Raw genomic sequence first — 18,820 nt, 5'->3', positions numbered from 1 at the left:
GTCTCTTCCATTAGATGTCAGTTCCATAAGATCAAAGATGTCTGCTTCGGTCACTGTTACATTCCCAGTGCCAGAAATGTACCTTGTCATGTGTTACATGGTTGAATGTGAATAAATCTAGCTTTAATAACCCACCATTAATGTTCTAAGAAGCATTTGGATGAATGAAGACATATTTTGGAGGTAGGAGTTGGTGACTGATTGGCGATGCAGGATGAAAGGTGGGGGCGGTATCAAGGATTCCCTGATTTTTGCCAGGAGCACACCAATGGGTGGAAGCATCAGTTACCAAGACGAGGAGGAAGACCAAAGAAGCTGATCTGTAGGGAGGGTGAGCTCCGTTTTGTACACTTAAACTTTGAGATGCCTGTGGGACAACCATGTGCAGAAGTAGGCAGTTGGATATGGGATAAGTAATTTTTTAAATTGTTTGAATCTTTTTTGAGCTAGGCTTTAACTGAATTAAAAGGCACCCTACTGACATGTCTGTGGTCAAGCATAACTTACACTCTATGACAGACTTGCTAAAGTTAAAATCTGACAGTTCACAATGACAGGGACTCTATTTTTTCTAAGTGCAAAGAGAGCTTCCTGGTAACCAAGAACGATGATTGAGAATGCTCACTTTTTGGGCAAATGGTTACTTCACCTAAAATCACAAGCAAATTCTTTAAGAAAAAGCTTAAATCCTCCTGAGGCTGTCCTGCAAGTGAGTAAATGTTTTAACATGGTTGCAAAAGAAGCTCAACTATGTGTACCTTGCATAAGAAACGAGTTCTTCTTGCACTTTCTTCTGGACAGTTTATTCTAGGTTGTTGGATGGAATGTGTATTCCACTTCTGAGCACAAATTTGCTTACTCCATTTGTAGAGTGTATTTATTTATTTAAAAAATTTTTTGGCCATGCCACACAGCTTGCAGGATCTGTTTCCTGCCAGGAACTGAACCAGGGCCAGGGCGGTGAAAACCTGGAATCCTAACCTGTAGAGTGTATTTAGCAGATTAAAACTGTGATTTCTTGACTTAAGTGTGTATATCCTGTTCTGGATAAAAGTGATTTGTTTAAAATCTCAAATGAACTCTGCCTTTCTTAAGTACTGCAGGTTTTGCTTCATAAATGCTGAATTCAATGAGGTTCTAACATTTCAGTGTGTTATCTGAAACGCTGGGAACCTCCTGAGGCATGGAATTTCTGATGTCAACATGGAGAGGGGGTACTAGTTTTCCGCAGGGTTGGCATCCGTCTAACATACTGCCAATACACAATCTTCAGCCACTTACACATTAAACTCTTACCAATGACTGTGGAATACAAATTTGGTTTTCCCTTTTAAGAAATTTCATGTCAGCAAGTGGTTTGAAGAAGTGATTTTATGCCAGAGATTAAGTGAGATGGCTCAGTTCAGTTCAGTTGCTCAGTCATGTCCAATTCTTTGTGACCCCATAAACCACAGCATGCCAGGCCTCCAACTCCCAGAGTTCACCCAAACCCATGTCCATTGAGTTGGTAATGCCATCCAGCCATCTCATCCTCTGTTGTCCCCTTCTCCTCCCGCCCTCAATCTTTCCCAGCATCAAGGTCTTTTCCAATGAGTCAGTTCTTCGCATCAGGTGGCCAAAGTATTGGAATTTCAGCTTCAACATCAGTCCTATCAATGACCACCCAGGACTAATCTCCTTTAGGACGGACTGGTTGGATCTCCTTGCTGTCCAAGGGACTCTCAAGAGTCTTCTCCGACACCACAGTTCAAAAGCATCAATTCTTTGGCGCTCAGTTTTCTTTATAGTCCAACTCTTACATCCATACATGACTATTGGAAAAACCAGTGAGATGGTAGTAAGAGACTTTTAAGTCTCTGGAAGAATATCTAGTTTACCCACAAGATCCTAAACCTAACAAGTTGTCATTCAATAATTCAACCAGCAGTTAGTTTACTATGTGTATATATGGGCATAAGAGAGGAAGGATGCTTAGAATACATATCTTCACTCTCCAGAAACTTAAGGTCTAGTAAAGTCACACATTTAGAAAAACAGAAGAAAAGATTAAGATTGTGACAATGTATGATTAATTCTACCTCAGGTAGTCTGGGAAGGATTCACAGAAGTAGAAACATTTAATTGGAGTTTTGAAGGACAAATAGGAGTTTTACTTGGTAGATAAGGAACATTAAAGGACTAGGGTTGAAGTTAAATGACTTCTAAGAGGAATGCTGGGTGGATGTGGGAGCATAGGATGCAAAGATCTGGACCACAATATGTAGGGATATGAGTTCTAAGGCATCATATATACTCACATAACACACAGTAAAAGTGTTAGCTTTAAAATCATTCCCAGGTTTCCTGGAATTTTTAATATAACTCCAAAACTCCTAGAGAAGGGAACGGAAACCCACTCCAGTATTCTTGCCTGGAGAATCCCAAGGACAAAGGAGCTTGGCGGTCTAGAAGTCCATGGGATCACGAGAGTCAGAGAGCACTTAGCAACTAAACCACCAAGAAGTCCAGAAGCTACAGGGCTACATGTGAATTAAAATAAACCTTTTGGGAGTCTTTTACTAAAAGGCAGGCACGTGAAAAGCTGTCTGAAGAGCAAAAGAATCCTCCCTTTTAGACAGAAGAGATTCAAAGACACCTCCTTCAGATGATCTTCTTAATCATCTCTAAATTGGAATATCTGGTTTGAGCACAATACTCACTTTCTTCTTGGCTACTTTTATTTTTTGGCCCATACGCCTGGGCATCTGGGATTTTAGCTCCCCGACCAGGAGTTTAATTCCACACCACCTCCCCGACCACCCGCGGCAGCTGAAATGCAGTCTTAACCACTGAACCACCAGGGAAGTCCCTCGGCTACTATTTTGACAGGTGGAGACAGACCTCAAGTCACTACCACCTGATCAAAGAGGCACATTCCTGGCATCGCCTGGGTATGACTTACTTAATACAGTTCAGTAAGATTATATTTTTAAGACGTTTTCAGAAATTGATCCGTAGTCTTGGGTTTTAATTATTCTGCAACGCTATTTCTCCTAACTTGATTAATTATCAAGGAAAAAAAAAACAGACGTTTTTAGTCTTCGAGAGTTTTGAATGGTGTTAATATGAATTCATTTAATTACAAAATGGAAAACAAATTTTTAAACTCTCCAGAGTTCTTAGTTATACTTCACACTAATCTTCGTTTCTCCAGTGCCTAGGCACACGCTAAACGTGCAAATAATCACTTGTTGACCAAAGAAGTACCTAAAATCTTCGTATTCTTCTAGATGTAATTGCAAGAAGCTGCAAATCCCAAAGCCCGAATAAACCAGCTTCCAGTCAAGGCGCTTGGGATTTCTAATAGGTCTATTAAAGAACTTGACTGTTACCTTGCATAACACTCCAAGCGGTGTTTAACAACAACAAAACTCCCCTAGTCCACAACAGACCGAGAAACCTTGTAAAGATGACTCACAGCATCTATATACTCTCTATAGCACAAAGGCTAAATAACATTAACATTAAATGAACCCTTGGTTGATTTAACACACTTCCCAACTCCTAGCATTTTCAAAGAATCGTGGTAGGTTTCAGGATCCTCAACGACAGCAAAGCAAAACCACCCCGTTCCTTAAGATACGTAAGTTACCTACTTCTTCTGGCGAAAAATTTCAGGAGAAAAGCAGGCAAGCAAGTATCTTATTTGGAAAGTACAACTTATAAGGAAAGCAGCCCTGATCGTCAACAACCTCAGCCGGCCCGTCACGGGTTGGGAACCAGGGGCAGCCGGGGAACCCTCAAAATGTCACCCGGTCGCCAGCGACTACGGCGGCCGGAGGAGCTGCCGCAGTCCGTGCCCGCGCGCGGCCAGCCGGGGCGCCTCGCTCAGGCCACCCCGAGCCAGGCGTCCCCAGGAGCCCGCGGGACAGGGTCGAGACCTCTGGGCCGACTCCCTTTCCTGGCGGCCACCGCTGACACCCAGAGAGCCGCCGGCTGCGCGCCTCCCCTCCCCCACTCCAAATCCGCAGGCGCACAGGGCACAGCCGCCTTCCGGGAGGTGCTACCACACCCCAGCCCGACGCCTCGCCTCCCGCCCGCAGCTGGGCTGTGCGGGAGGGGCTGTGGGAGAGCCGACCAGGAACCCTCGGAAAAGCGGGGGTGGAGGAAGGGGCCCCTCTAGCCGCGCCTTCGAAACAGCGCTCCTTGTTCTCGATGGTCCCCGCGCGGCCGTCTTATCGAACGCCATTTCCGGTTCCTTTTAAAGGCCCCACGCTGTGCGACGCTGCGCGTGCGAGGAAGGTATAAAAGGGAGCGAGAGGGCGGGACCGGAGAGGAAGGGGGGGAAAGGAGAAAACTAGCGGTAAAGGGGGCGGGGGAGGTGCAAAGGGCGCGCTCGCGCGTCACGTGACCGGGACGCGCCGTTCTTCCGTCGGCCATTTTAGGTGGTCCGCGGCGGCGCCATTAAAGCGAGGAGGAGGCAAGAGCGGCCGCCGCTGCTTATTCTTTTTTAGTGCAGCGGGCGAGAGCGGGAGTGCGCGCCGCGCGAGAGTGGGAGGCGAGGGGGGCAGGCCAGGGAGAGGCGCGGGAGCCTTTGCAGCCACGCGCGCCTTCTCTGCCTTGTTGTGTGCTTCGCGCGGTAGAGCGGGCGCGCGGCGGCGGCGGCGGGGATTACTTTGCTGCTAGTTTCGGTTCGCGGCAGCGGAGGGTGTAGTCTCGGCGGCGGCGGAGGCAGTAGCACCATGTCGGAGGAGCAGTTCGGCGGGGACGGGGCGGCGGCGGCGGCAACAACGGCGGTAGGCGGCTCGGCGGGCGAGCAGGAGGGAGCCATGGTGGCGGCGGCGCAGGGGGCAGCGGCGGCGGCGGGAAGTGGAGCCGGGACCGGGGGCGGAACCGCGGCCGGCGGCACCGAAGGGAGCAGCGCCGAGTCGGAGGGGGCGAAGATCGATGCCAGTAAGAACGAGGAGGATGAAGGGTGAGTAAGGGGCGGCCCGGGATAGTCAGGCCCAACTATCCCCCCTCCCCCTCCCTACCCCCCCGCCATTAGGCCTCGTTCCCGCTCTCCGCCCGCCCTCCAGGCGCCTGTGCAGCCTCTTTGCACTGTCCTCCCCTTCTCTACGCTGGTCTCCCCGGGGCTTTCATTTCCTTCTCCCCCCAGCCTGCTAATCGCCCCCTCCCCCATCACACACGTTTCCACCTTTAGCCGTCACCATGCTGCTCCCCGGCCCGCCCTCCTTCCCTCCCTCGCCTCGGGTCTCCTCCCACCCACTTAGCCGCCGGAATTTTTTCCCGCCTGTCGAGGGGGTAACCTTTTTTCTAGTCCCGGTGTCTTCTCGCTGCCCGGTTTTCTTAAAAGTCCTGGGTATAAAAAACGCAATCAGACGGGAAAGCTCGTATGCCTGGACACCTAAGGGTTATTGGGTGCTTCTCACTGCAGCATCCCGAGACGATGCTTTTCTTTACAAAACACATGCTTCGGGGAATTTGTAGGCGGTCCAGCTCTCCTCCTCTCCCGTCTCGGCTTCAGGCCGAATTTTTTTTTTTTTTTGTATTTTGAGTAAGTTTCGCCTCGACCTTCTCCTTTTTCCTCTGTGCACCATCGCCCAACGGCTTGCTCACATAGTCCCTACTTTTCAGCTTTACGGAACCCACTGGGCCCGGTGAAATTGCCCGATCGCCTGTTGGTACGTTGGTTTTGCTGCCAGGGCTTTCCTGAAGTTCCTGGTCGGCGGGCCTGCGCTTGACTGGAGCTGTTCTACCTCCGGCTTGCAGACTGCCCTTCCCCCATCCCGCAGAGTTATTCTAACCGCGCACCTTTTTCGCGCCCTCGGCTATTGGATTCCCCGACTGTTGGTACAGATCGTACTCTTACCTTACTTCTTCTGGGCGGCTTTCAGTTTTTACAACCCACCCTGTGCCCGGGATCCTTTTTTTGGTCTCCCTTGATTTCTCCTTCCCGCTCTCTCCCACTTAAGTTAAAGGAGGCCCACCAGCCTTCTTTCATAAAACGAACAAATCCTGTATTGTGCTGTGGCTTTTTTTTTTTTTTTTTGCAGGTTAAGTAGTAAGTTGTTTTCTCCATTTGGAATACATTGTGTGTATTACTTAAAGCTGCATAGTATTTATTAGAACGCAGCATTTGGGAGCCGGGAGCATAATACAGGAGTTAGCAGGAGGGACTAAATCGAGGTTCTTGCTTGAGTTTTCTTATTCCCGTTACTGATCGCTCATCTTGGGTTAACGCTTCCATTACTTTTTGTAGTTGGGGCGGGGGCGGGGTGTGTCTGTGAACTTTTTTCCGCTGTAACAAGGAGAAAGGTGTTGGTAGAAGGTAAAAACAGTAAAATGTCGCTTTAACCCAATATTAGAAAACACGGTTTCCTTTATTGGGAAAAAGCACAAGCTTTGCAGCGGGAGACATAAGCCCTTTGGATACAGGATTTAATATTCTCAGCCGAGGCAGACTTGTGTGGGGCTGTTTTGCTGATTGCTGGCTTTGGGAGAGTAGAGGTGGGATGGGGATACTTCATTTATCTTGAATTATGTACGAAAGAAAGGGATATGTTAAATGTTTGGAAACGTAAGCCTTTAACGTTTTGGTTTTTTCCTGAATTCTGTTCTTTGGACAGAGGCAGCCAAATGATTAATTGTTTAACTTACTGTTTGGGGCAGGCTTTCTGTTCTGAATTTTCAAATCACAAAGCAGCTGCCTTTGTAGTTAATCTACTATTGAACTAGAGTGTAAATGAATTAAAGTTTTTAACCCTAACATGTCAAACACTAAAACTAGAATTTTGATTGGTTGCTGTACCGGTTGTTAATTCCCTAGCCATTCAAACTCCTCCCCACGACACTCTGAAGCAGCGACGGCACAGCGGGAAGAATGGTAAAACTTTTACATTTTATTTCTGTATTATAAAGGTTTCAGTAGTCATAACATGTGGAGGCTGTGAATTGGTTAGTTGCCCATTGATTCCCAGGAAATTCTAGACTTTAGTACAGTAGGATATTTTGTACCTGGGATATAAAGCCTTTTAGGCATCGTGTGTGATCTTTGGGCAAAATTGATGCCATTACATGGATTTTGGTCTGTGGTAATGCATGTATTTGTGGTTTGGCCAATTAAAGCATAATATAATTAGTAATGATGTTTTCTATGTGAGCAAGAAAAAGTAAATTTAAAGTTGATTTGTTTTTGTTAAGACAAAATTTCTTTGTTGTAATTCTAACTTTAATGCTATGTGTGAAGGTTATCTGATACGAAGTATTGTGTGTTTAAAATATATTGCATGTTATGCTGAAGTATACTGGAGATGTCAAAACCATTTTTAAAATAGTATTGTGTATATGTATGCAAAAATGAAGTTTTTAAAAAAATCTCCAAACATATTTGTAAACACAAATTTAATAAGAATTGCACATTAATGTTAGATCATACTGATGGGGCTTTCCACTACAGCTTAAATCAGATTTTTAGATGTTCAGTGTGATTTGGCTGGAATGTTAATTACAGTTGGTTTACATGTATTCACAGTTGCATGACTTTTTGGAAGTCTGGTAGATTATTTTCTTTTTATCCCTCCCTTCCTCCAAATGTCACTATTTCAGCCTTCAAGTTATATTTGAGTTTTCTAAGAGTTTGTATTTACCACCACTGGTGTATAGAGGGCAGGTAAATTGCAGGTAGTTGACTTAAAGCTGTAGAAACTACATTCTAAGAGCCCACTTGGGATAACATTTAAATCTTACAGGAGCTTATTACTGTTATTTTCTTTCACTGAAATCTGTCCAGTTTTATATTGGAGATGAAGTTTGACATACTGAATAAAAGTTTTTTTGATGGAAATTAATCTGTTTGGCCCTTTGATAGTTGAATTTCATTTCTAGGTAATAGTGGCAAACTTAAGTATAAATTATAACTGTACTTGACTGCTCCATTACTTATTTCATCTTATGTAAGTAATTATTTTCAGTAATTTGAAAGGACCATACACTTAGGTATAAAGGTTGATTGTTTTTTTGACTTCGCGATAACTTTTGTGTTCTGTTACCTAATACTGTATCTTTGCAAGTTTTTTGAGTGATCTCAGGAAAATTGGACAATTGAATATTTACAGCTAACAATTTTAGGTTATGAAATTTACTTTGTACATTTAACAAATATTTTCAAAGTCTAATAATATGACTTAAAAAAAAATTACTGTCTCATCAGTTAGCCTCATGCTTTACACATACTGTTTTTTAAACAAAAAAAATCCCTCAAGATTTCTAATCTTTTTGGTGTCTGCACTTGGCTGCCCTATGTGCTGTTCTCTGTGTCCCAATTTGAAGAAAACTGGGGAAAAGTTTCATAATAGTGAAATAGTGATTACTAGAGACAAAATTATCTAAATTTAATTTCTTGAACATATCTTTGTGTGTGTTTCTTTTTACAATTCTAATGAGACTAAAGTGATTACAATTTCATCTTTAAAGTATTTTAAATTATTGTAGACTGAAGTGTTGTTTATTTTTAATACAAGAATAAACAGGTATTTTGAGGAGGGCATGCTTGTTAAACCTCTAGTGGAATAAAGGGTTTCCACAATTTACTGTGGATGTTTAGAGTATTTCCTTAGTAAAATGCCTTCCTGAGTTCACCTCATTTTAATTTTTCCAATGTTAACATCCCAAGTGTTTACTTAGAAACTACTACAGGGGGGTTTCCTAATTTGGTGTGGACTTACTACTCCTCTCTAGGGCCACAATCCTTTTAGATACTCTAAAATTACTTAGGGTCTGGTAAAATAATGCATCCCATGTATAGCAAGCTACCTGGAGACAAAGTTTTTACATTCTAATGATTTCATGGGGAGCTGTAATAATACTGTGTTAACCTTCAGACAGTTTTGCAGGGTAGGTGCCTTGACTTACCTTCATTGGATTAGACAAGAAGCAGAATAATCCCTCATTGGTCTATCAGCCAAAGTACAGCGATACTTTCCTAGTAATAGGACGATTGATCTAGTACTGTAACTATTAGTATATAAACTTAAGTATGATTTCTTCCTGTTTGAGAATATTGTAAATTAAATGTGGTATAGGTTGTCACCCATCTAATTTTTAAGAAATGGGTCTACCTAACAAGTTTTTGTTTTAAATATTTGAGGTTATACTCTATATCCTGGTGCTTCTGGGGCATCTTGAACATTGCTTTGTAGAACAGTTACCTTTTAGATAAAGTAGTCTCACGCCAGATTGACTGGCCTTTGATTCAGGACGTTGGATTTACTATGAAGTTGAGACCCTGAGTAGACTGAATTTTAGCATTCTTTGGAACCTTTGACAGCTTTTCAGGGCTAAAATTGCAGAAATGGATGCCCCCAGATCTTAAGATGATGAACATGTAAGGAAGGAGTACTCGATTCTCTTCATTTCACATTCTTACTTTAATATACAGGATACTAAAATCACCTGACCTTTTGGGTTTGGAATTGGAGAATATCATTGACCAGCAGTTTTTAAGTGGTGGTTTTTGAGATGAATATACTTGGAGCCCCTTCTATAAATTAAGTGTATGTTTACTGTGAATTTTCTGTTTTTTTTTTTTTTTTTTTTTTTAACATTACCAGGGTACTCTGTAAGGGTGCCCTAATAGTTTCGAATTTACCATTGTGTGTGATTTCATGGCCAATATTGAGGGTGATTAGTTTTAGCTTGAAAGCATTTAAAGAGGAATAGAATTAATTTTCTCCCCTGTTTGAATTAAAATTGCACCTTGAGTGTGTGCAGTTTCACAAATGGAGTGATGAAACAACTTTTGTTAGTTGAAGTTTTATTTGACTTTAGTTCTGCTTCAACGTTTTAGTAGATAGGGCACTGAACTGGATGCTGGAAGCGTGGAATCTGTTTCTGTTACTTCACTTCCAACAGTGTGGTCTCAGGTAATATAACATGTTTGTTACTTGGTTTGCTGATCTGTGTGATGGAAACACTGCTCACCACAGGAAGATTGACTACATAGCCTGCTTTCATAGCTTGTGTGTATTTATCCTGTGCCTTAATAGTTGATACTGCCAGTGGTTTACTCCTGTGGAGTAAAGGTAAGCATGTTTTAGTTTCTGGAGTATTATATTGTACATTGGAGCTAGACATTTAAGACTCTTTGGGGGTGGATTGGGAGACTCGTATTACTGGCAGTGTTTGGCCAATAATCAAGGTGATAGTTTTAAGTATTGGGTCATGTTCTGTAAGCTCCTGCTTTTCTAGACTTGAAGCTATCACAAAACTCAAATAGCCGGGAAACCCAGCTCTGTCTCCCTCTCCCAAGTCTCATGAGAAAGAGATGAAATTGTCAGCCAGTATACTCAAAAAGAATCAACAATGTCATGGAATGAATCTTACATATTAAGTAATATGATTTTAAAGCATTGCAAGATTCTGAAGTTCATCAAGAAAGGTGAAAATCATTTGATGAATTCAGTGTTTATGATAAAGAATTGTGAACGTGTAGTAATCTCAGTTAACCAGAATCTTAACCTCTAGGTAGAACAGTGTTTATCTTATAAAGATGATTGAGAGTTTATTTTAAAAGCAAAATACAAGATGTCATTCTTGCTTGGGAATGAAATGACAAGGGGAAATTTTGGGTTAAACATTTAAAGTTTGTTCAAAAATCCTCATGTTTAGTAGCTATTACATTTCAACTCAGTTGTCTTTTTTAGTCATTTAGGTTCATTCAAAGTATGAAGAAATAAGATCTGATACATTAGCTAAAAGAATTTTTATTTTTTTTGTCTTGCTAAAAGTTTGTCAAGCCATTTCCAGGGGTATTTTTTTTAATACAGATTCTGAAATGATACCATGTGATGTCTAGTTGCACAAAATGAACCCCTCCCTGTTTTACATAACTGCTGACTTAATTTTAAACTAAATCTGTATTTTATAAGGAAAAATAAATACTCATTTTTTTATCTGTTGGTGAGATTCTTACTATCAATAACTTAATATTTTAGGATTGTAAAGACAATGATAAAATACCAGAAATTTTATTTAAATAAGGATTAGTATTTATGCTTGAGTGACATTACTTTAAAAGGTGACAGTACTTAGCCAGTCATGTTACAGACTTGAAATGTATTATCAGTTTGACATTCTGTTGTAGGTTTTAAACTGTCAGAATTTGTTATGAAACTACCTATGGAAGATTACAAGTTGCTGGGAAGTTTTAAAAGAGAACTTTCTTTGCCCTTTTCCAAAATTGGAAAGAAGTGTAATGATAATTGTATTACTTTGAATAGGGTATTTGACAGTAAAGCCTTGTTAGGGGAAGTATCTTTATATAAAAGATACTATTGAGTTTGGAGTGTTTAAACCTAGAGGCCTCAGTGGTATTGAAAATAAAGTTCTTAGATGGGAAAAAACAGAACAGCTTCCACCAGCCAGTAGTGCTCCTTACATATTGCTTTTTATATTTAGAAATTCTTCCTTACTAAAGTTACTGGCATTTATGTAGAGTACAAACAAGTCATTAGTGTGAATTTGGAGCTACATTTTATTTAAGAGTCTCAGACAACCTAATTTCCTGTCTGTATTTTTTATATGGGATATATAAGTTTTGAGGCTAAGTCTTCAGCATTAAAAATGATCTTTTAAGATCCATTTGTATAAAACTCATCCTGGCCTATACCCCTTTAATGTTGAAAACTTTAATTAGCTCATGCAGATTAAAAAAGTTCAAGTCATTGAATAAATGAAAAAAATATTTAATAATTTAGTTTGTGTTCTACCCTTCTAAATAGTAATTCGTTTTTATTGAGCACTTACAGGGTGTCAGACCATGTTCTGTGCCATTTAAATCCTATTGCAGGTAGCTGAGGTAAGCGTTTAGTAAGTTCTGAAGGAAGGATTTAAACCCCAAGTAGCTTGGCTCACTGCCTCTAAATTTACTTCCTCTAGAAGAGAATGTCCCACAAAACACCCTCAGGTCTCTTTTGGAGAGTTATCTGCAGTGCTTGTCATTTAATGTTGTAGTGTGGTATAATGTCACTATCTATAAGGCAGGGATATTTTAATTGTTCAGTAGGTGTTTGAAGTTGTGTACTGTATTTGCCTCTGGGTTGCTAAATAACCTTATAGATAGGATTAAAAAATTAAACTTTGTTGGTACTGTAGATGAAGTTCTGCACTTCAGTTGGGATTATTGATTCACTTACAGGTAAGAATCAGATTTTAAACTTGTAGTATTAGGGACCCAATTTTGTTACTTGAACAAGTCCTGTGCTGTAGTTTTAACTTGACTGTTCAGGATTTTTATGAAAGTCCAGCTCTCCTTCATTGTAAAATGTTTGCATATCATTGCAGGGGGGTATAAGTAACTTGAAAGTCAGTCTTTGCATTCAAGGCAGCAAAGATAATCTGGACAGATAAGATATTGTGCTTTAAGTAAGGTACAGTAATAATAAAATATAGATAGTTTAAATTGACATCTTATACCAGCTCATAATTTGAGTTCAGAGCATGTGGGAATGCTCATATTATAGAGACGCTAAAATAAGTTCCCATTTATCCAGAATTAAGATAACAGGCTTTTTCTTAGCTGTTATATATTTTTGGTATGTCTACTGAATACAAATGGGATGGATTTAATATGTTACATTTAGTAAAGATGGGATGGATTTGGTACAGTATGTTCATTGTAGTATATCCACCTGTCTGGTTAGCAGTTTTGTGCAGCAGCCTTCCTTATTAGAGCAGCAGAAGAATGCTTTGGGGCTGCCAAAATGGTAATGAATTTGTCTCAAAAAGAGCCAGTTAAACTCTTGGTCAGAGGCTGTTTACTGTTACTTTACCAAAAATTAGAAAAAATCAAGTTATCAACTAACTTTCCCAAAAATGGAGTAGGGAGCATTTTAGAATAGCGGCTGCTGATTAATCTGGCAAAAATGAAAACTAGAACTAAGAAAGTTAGAGCCAAGAAATAAGGTGTGTTTAATGCATTAATAAAAAGATCAGAAGATTGTAGGCATGCTACAAGTGGCATAAGGTGTCAGTGGTGACTGACTCATAGTGTTAAATCATTACAGCAGGAGAGAATGAGCGGTATGCTGTAGGGGAAAAGAAAAAAATCAAGCAGTGTGCTAATCGCTCAGTCGTGTCTGACCCTTTGGGACCCCACAGCCTGTAGCCTGCCAGCCTCCTCTGTCCATGGGATTCTCCAGGCGAGAGTACCGTGATGGATTGCCATTCCATCCAGGCGCATTCCGAGTAATGTTAAACAATTGAGAGACTAGTAAAACAGGCAATACTTGAAGGAAGGTGGACTGTCTGGCTCGTTCTCGAAAGGTGCTGGATGGCTAAAGTTTTATTACTACATATTTTGCTCTAATTTTTTGACAAACAGTAATTATTCTCTGGAAAACTATAAGTTACAGTTGTCTAGGACATTTGCTGTTCTGGATAAATAGGATTTGACTATTAGTTTAAGAAGGATAGCCTCTTCAGTGACCTTTTAACTCTTAAGGTAGGCACATTTAACTATTTTTTGATCCTCAGGACTAAATGTGCAGAGTTTCTCGAGAGAACACTTAATGGGCCGATTGATGAATAAGTATGCTTATGTAGTATTTAAGAAAACTGATTTCTAATATTGACAAAAAGTTTGGGGTTTGTGAATAATAGAATGTGCCTCATTCTTGGTGTTATAATTTATTTCTTTATAATTATTTTTTATTAATTTTAAATTGAGGACACAACTCAATAAAAACACTGCCTTGGGTAAATATTGCCTTGGATAAATAAACTCAAAACTAGTTTTGTCTCAGTATCTGAGGAATAGGCCAGACAGCCACAGGGTTTTCTTGCCTTTCAATTTTAGTTTTTTAAAAAAAGCTTCTTTAATTATTCTCTTCAGGTTGAAATAATTTCTAACTGTTAAATTATTGATGGAAAGTTTCTGTAATACAAAAGTAGTAATTTAATACTTGAATTTTAACATAGTTGAAATTGTTTGTATCAAGAACATCCCATGAATATCAAGAGTAAGAGGTCATTGCCTTATAGTCTTTCTCATGAAAAAGATAGCAGTGTCCTCTTCACCTTGAAAGAGTAAATGTTGATAATGTACTTTCATCTATGAAGGTACGTACTCTGGATCTTTAGGTTAAAAATAAAAGTGCTTAAAGCAATTTAAGTAACTTGGACTGTATATTATTTCACCAGATATGAAAGAAAATGTCATTGAAAATACCTCAACTTTTTCCCCATGGAATTAGCCATAAACATTAAAAATACCTGTACATTATGAGTGTTCTGTTATACTCCTTTGATTATAATATAAATACCAAAAGGGTTAATAAAAGTTACTTAAGAGTGTGGAAATTTTATTAGAATTCTGAATGTTAAGCATATAAATAGTCCAATTCTAGAATACAGGTGCAAGTTGAAACTCTAACTTAAAAGGGAAGCACACTGTATGCCTAAAAATGACTTCTTTTGTGTTAAATTTATCATTAGAAGTAAGAACAAGACTGATAAAATAGTAAGATCAGTAACACCTCAGTTAATCTGGCATTTTTAGGTTAAGCTGAAGCAGGATCTTATTCTAGAGATAAGACTTTGTCCTTTTGTTGAAAGAATTGATTTTAGTGGCAGAATTCTAAGAAGCCCACAAAATGGAGATGTTCTTGCTTTAATTTCTTTCCAGAGCTGAAAGTTAGCACCACATTCCCCCGCTGCCCCTACCTCTGACGCACTGCAGTTACAAAGATAGAAGTCATTGACCAAGCATGGTTTTATTCCCAAGTTGAAATTGGTGTTTAGTCCTCACATAACAAATTCTGACAGTTTACTCTTAAAGTAACAATCTTCAGTCTCTTCAAAGGGTAGGAGGTAATGTTCTCTCTTTGTGGGAGTGGGTAAAGAGGGCAGAAGTCAGAGGGCTCACAGAGCTACCAGATCTGAGTTTTATGACATTTGCTATAATAAAAATAGGATTTCATGTTAAATTTTCTTTTGTGGGGGGGTGTAGATTGGATTTAAAGTGTCTTGGTGGTTTCCAGTTACCGCCTGTCACTTGTGGCATTTTAAAGATTTAATATCTTATGCTGGTTAACTGAGGTTCTACTGGAAAATAAATCATCTAGGTTAATTAGTGAGTTTTGCTTCACTGGATAATTCTTTTTGTTCATTAAATTGCTTATGTGATTACTTTTGTTTTTATTAAGGATTCTTAGCACATCCAAAAACTTGGTTTACAATTTACTGTGAGACTTTCTCATTTTTTTGTGCTAAGAGTTTTACTAATGAGAGAACTGTTAGAAAAGAAAACTTCAGCGTAAGCACATGGTAGCTGCTGTCATTAGCGGGAACTGCATAGCCTTTTTATAAGTTTACTAAAGATTTGGAAGAGAAATTTCAAGGTGAAATTCTGTAGTTTGCTATTACCAGTGTTGTAATTTAAGAAAGATGGTATACACTCTTTTTACCTTGGGGATGCACTTATCCTTTTGATAAGTCAAAAGAATCTGCTGCTTGCTCACTATCTTGTAATTAATTATGCAGGCGCAGTAGTGATAAACAGAACTCTCCAAAACTGTAATAGGGTGGTCTTGATATGTGGTTATGTAGGAAGAGTGACATTTTAATATACTGCCCAGTAAATCGGTGCAGTTTGGGGAAAGTGTATTATTGATGTGGATACTTAAGGCAAAATCAAAAACTTTTTAGCATTTTAATATTGCTTTTTGTCTTTACAGGAAAATGTTTATAGGAGGCCTTAGCTGGGACACTACAAAGAAAGATCTGAAGGACTACTTCTCCAAATTTGGTGAAGTCGTAGACTGCACTCTGAAGTTAGATCCTATCACAGGGCGATCAAGGGGTTTTGGCTTTGTGCTATTTAAAGAGTCGGAGAGTGTAGATAAGGTAGTGTGCTATGTGTTCTAATCAGTTAATAATAAAATGTGAGTAGTTTGATAAAATTAATATGCCCATTATTTGTGATTTCCCTCTTTGTGCTTATATGAAGGAAAAGATAATGGCTTTTGCCAATACATTTTAAGAATCAGATTGAAGAATTGTTTACTGAATACTTCATGTGCCAGGCTCTACTCCATTAAAATTAAATTTAAAAACCTTTAAAGGTGCTTGATTGGAAAGATGTGCTGTGACATGTTCACAGAAGTACAGATGTTGAAATCTGTAGGCAGGAAACTTGACTGAATCATTTCACATTTCAGTCTTTAGGCTACAGGGAAGTAGCAGTCATGCTTACAGTGCTGATAAAGGCATGATGATTTTCTGGTAATTGATTAGCCCTTCTCATTCTTAACTGACCTTGAGGTTTAAACACTAGTATATGTTAGCAGATGTCATATCACCACAACTGGACACTTTAACTGTGAGCTGGTCAAAGTATGTCTGGCGTTAGCTATATTTATTTAACTATAGTTATTCTTAAGTAAGTTAATAATCTCTGAATCTTAGTTAAGATACACATCCTTCAAATAAAAAACTTCAATTTCCTTAGGTCATGGATCAGAAAGAACATAAATTGAATGGGAAGGTGATTGATCCTAAGAGGGCCAAAGCCATGAAAACAAAAGAGCCTGTTAAAAAAATTTTTGTTGGTGGCCTTTCTCCAGATACACCTGAAGAGAAAATAAGGGAGTACTTTGGTGGTTTTGGTGAGGTATGTGATAATATTTTGACCTTTTTTTTTTGCTTTTTTGTCCAATTTAGTATAGATACAGTTGTCAGATTATAGATCTCTCACTGGGTTTTCCAAAATTGTTTTGAAGTTTGGACAGACGATGTGATTTGTTTTGAAATCAGGGTGGTATAAATACTTTATTAGTAGTATTTTCGGAGCAGTATCTTTGAAGGTTAGAAGATTGCCTGTTCTAGTTTATTGAGCTGTTGTGCAGTGTCCCAGGCACACTGTACACAAAGACCTTAAAGTAGATGTTCTTATTTTGAAATCTACTGGACTAGTAGAAGGAGTAGAACTAAATGAGGAGGAAGTCAAGGTTGGGTCACCTGAGATGTGCAAGGAAGTGCTTCAGCTGAGAAGAGGAAGGAAAGAAACTGAAAATGTGGCGCAGAGCCTGCTCAATTTAGGCACATGTATGTGGCAGGTTTTATGAAGCTAATTGCAGACTTAGATTCTGTCTGTGAATTAATGATTTAAAGCTGAGAAACTTGAATCTTTAGACCCAGATACAGCCGGCAGACATCCTTGGTATGATTCAGACAGACATGTTGCTTGTTTTGTTGTTAGTATTTAAGAGCTGAAATAGTTCCCGCAAAAATCTGGGCATTTACCTTTTCTTCAGTATTTGTAAGATGAAGCAACATTGGGATTGCCTTCTTACATGGTTACAGCCATCTATAAGATTTAAGTGTAGCAGCTTCTACCTTTGATAGCTCGAATGTTCTTTATAGTTTTTAGCAGTTCTCACCATTCCCCCATATTCTCCCAAACAGTTACTTTAATTCTATTTCTCTTAAAATTGACTGTTTTGGGATGTTCCTGGTGGTCCATTGGTTAAGAGTTTGCTCTTGCCGTGCAGGGGCCGTGCATTTGATTCTTGGTCAGGGAACTAAGATCCCACATGCTGAGTGGCACCGCCAAAATTTTTAAAAATGGATTGTTTCCTTCTGCTTGTGCTTAGTGGGCATTTGAGTTTGTGACCCTTATCAGTGCCCTGGGAAGCTGTATTTTTATAAAAAGCTTTAAAGACTTTAGGTGGAGTGCGTATTCTAATATGAAGACTTGTTTAAAAAGATTAAACAGAGACAGCAGAATAGAGCTTGAGGGCCAAATGCTTGTTTTCTGTGTGCATTTTCTCCACTAAACTTGCAAACTAAGGTATTACAACTTTTTCTTTTTTTTTAATAATCAGGTTGAATCCATAGAACTCCCCATGGACAACAAGACCAATAAGAGGCGTGGATTCTGCTTTATTACCTTTAAGGAAGAGGAACCAGTGAAGAAGATAATGGAAAAGAAATATCACAATGTTGGTCTTAGTAAAGTAAGTTAAGCAATTACTTGTAGATAATACTAGGTGGTGCTGAGAGTTAATCATTTACACTTTCTATAAAACGTTCAGTTTGTGTGCTTCTGCTTTAAAGATGTCTTACTGGCTTCTTATTTATCAGTCATTTTTTGACTTTTTGCTTTTATTTGGGGAATATTTTTTTTGTTAAGTGAATTTTTGTCTAGACTTTACCAGGAGATATTTTCTGAGGACCCAACAAATAGAATATAGTAACATATTTAAGCAGATACTTCTTGGATCTATCAGAAGTGATTATTTCTCCAAGTACTGATGATTGGTTTAATTGAAGAATTGATTTGAGGAAAGTATCAGATCAGCCTACTGTATGTTTTAGACAGTATTGGCTATTCTGGTTATTTTTTTTCCTTGAGTCAGTATAATCACATACTTCTTCTCTTTTTAGTGTGAAATCAAAGTAGCTATGTCGAAGGAACAGTATCAGCAACAGCAGCAGTGGGGATCGAGAGGAGGATTTGCCGGAAGAGCTCGTGGAAGAGGTGGTGGTAAGCGCGAGCCTAAGTTTACTCTTATCTTAAGCTTTTCTACTTTTTAATTATCCTGAAGTAAAGATCTTTGCTGATCTTCTGACTTTAGTGAACCTATTAATGTGCTGCAGGCCCCAGTCAAAACTGGAACCAGGGATATAGTAACTATTGGAATCAAGGCTATGGCAACTATGGATATAACAGCCAAGGTTACGGTGGTTATGGAGGATATGACTACACTGGTTACAACAACTACTATGGATATGGTGATTATAGCAGTAAGTACTATACTTTTTATATTAACTGCTATTTGAC

The 18,820-nt window shown here is 39.4% G+C and overlaps 1 protein-coding gene and 1 long non-coding RNA gene across 7 annotated transcripts in view; one reads left to right on the top strand and one right to left on the bottom strand.

Annotated features, from left to right (window-relative positions):
• LOC132659973 (uncharacterized) overlaps window positions 1-4,712 on the bottom strand; it is a 16,010-nt gene extending 11,298 nt beyond the window's left edge. Inside the window, exon 1 of the long non-coding RNA XR_009601097.1 lies at window positions 3,636-4,712. This is a non-coding gene — a long non-coding RNA (uncharacterized LOC132659973). The remainder of the gene's footprint in view (window positions 1-3,635) is intronic.
• The window catches only part of HNRNPD (heterogeneous nuclear ribonucleoprotein D), a 17,052-nt gene continuing 2,642 nt past the window's right edge, over window positions 4,411-18,820 (top strand). For 2 of the 6 annotated variants that reach the window (XR_003589708.3, XM_027971131.3), the window contains exons 1-7: window positions 4,411-4,954; window positions 6,809-6,865; window positions 15,714-15,882; window positions 16,487-16,648; window positions 17,862-17,993; window positions 18,424-18,523; window positions 18,637-18,783. Coding sequence is in view for 4 of the 6 variants with exons in the window: in XM_027971131.3 (XP_027826932.1) it covers window positions 4,722-4,954; window positions 6,809-6,865; window positions 15,714-15,882; window positions 16,487-16,648; window positions 17,862-17,993; window positions 18,424-18,523; window positions 18,637-18,783 (1,000 nt within the window). In the remaining 2 variants the exon portion in view is untranslated. The remainder of the gene's footprint in view (window positions 4,955-6,808; window positions 6,866-15,713; window positions 15,883-16,486; window positions 16,649-17,861; window positions 17,994-18,423; window positions 18,524-18,636; window positions 18,784-18,820) is intronic. The other 4 variants (XR_006060183.2, XM_027971133.3, XM_027971132.3 and 1 more) reach the window with 3 other exon arrangements.

This window comes from Ovis aries, chromosome 6 (assembly GCF_016772045.2).
Source record: "Ovis aries strain OAR_USU_Benz2616 breed Rambouillet chromosome 6, ARS-UI_Ramb_v3.0, whole genome shotgun sequence".
Lineage (NCBI taxonomy): Eukaryota > Metazoa > Chordata > Mammalia > Artiodactyla > Bovidae > Ovis > Ovis aries.
Note: the sequence above shows the minus strand (reverse complement) of the source record. Positions and strands in the feature narration are given on the sequence as shown.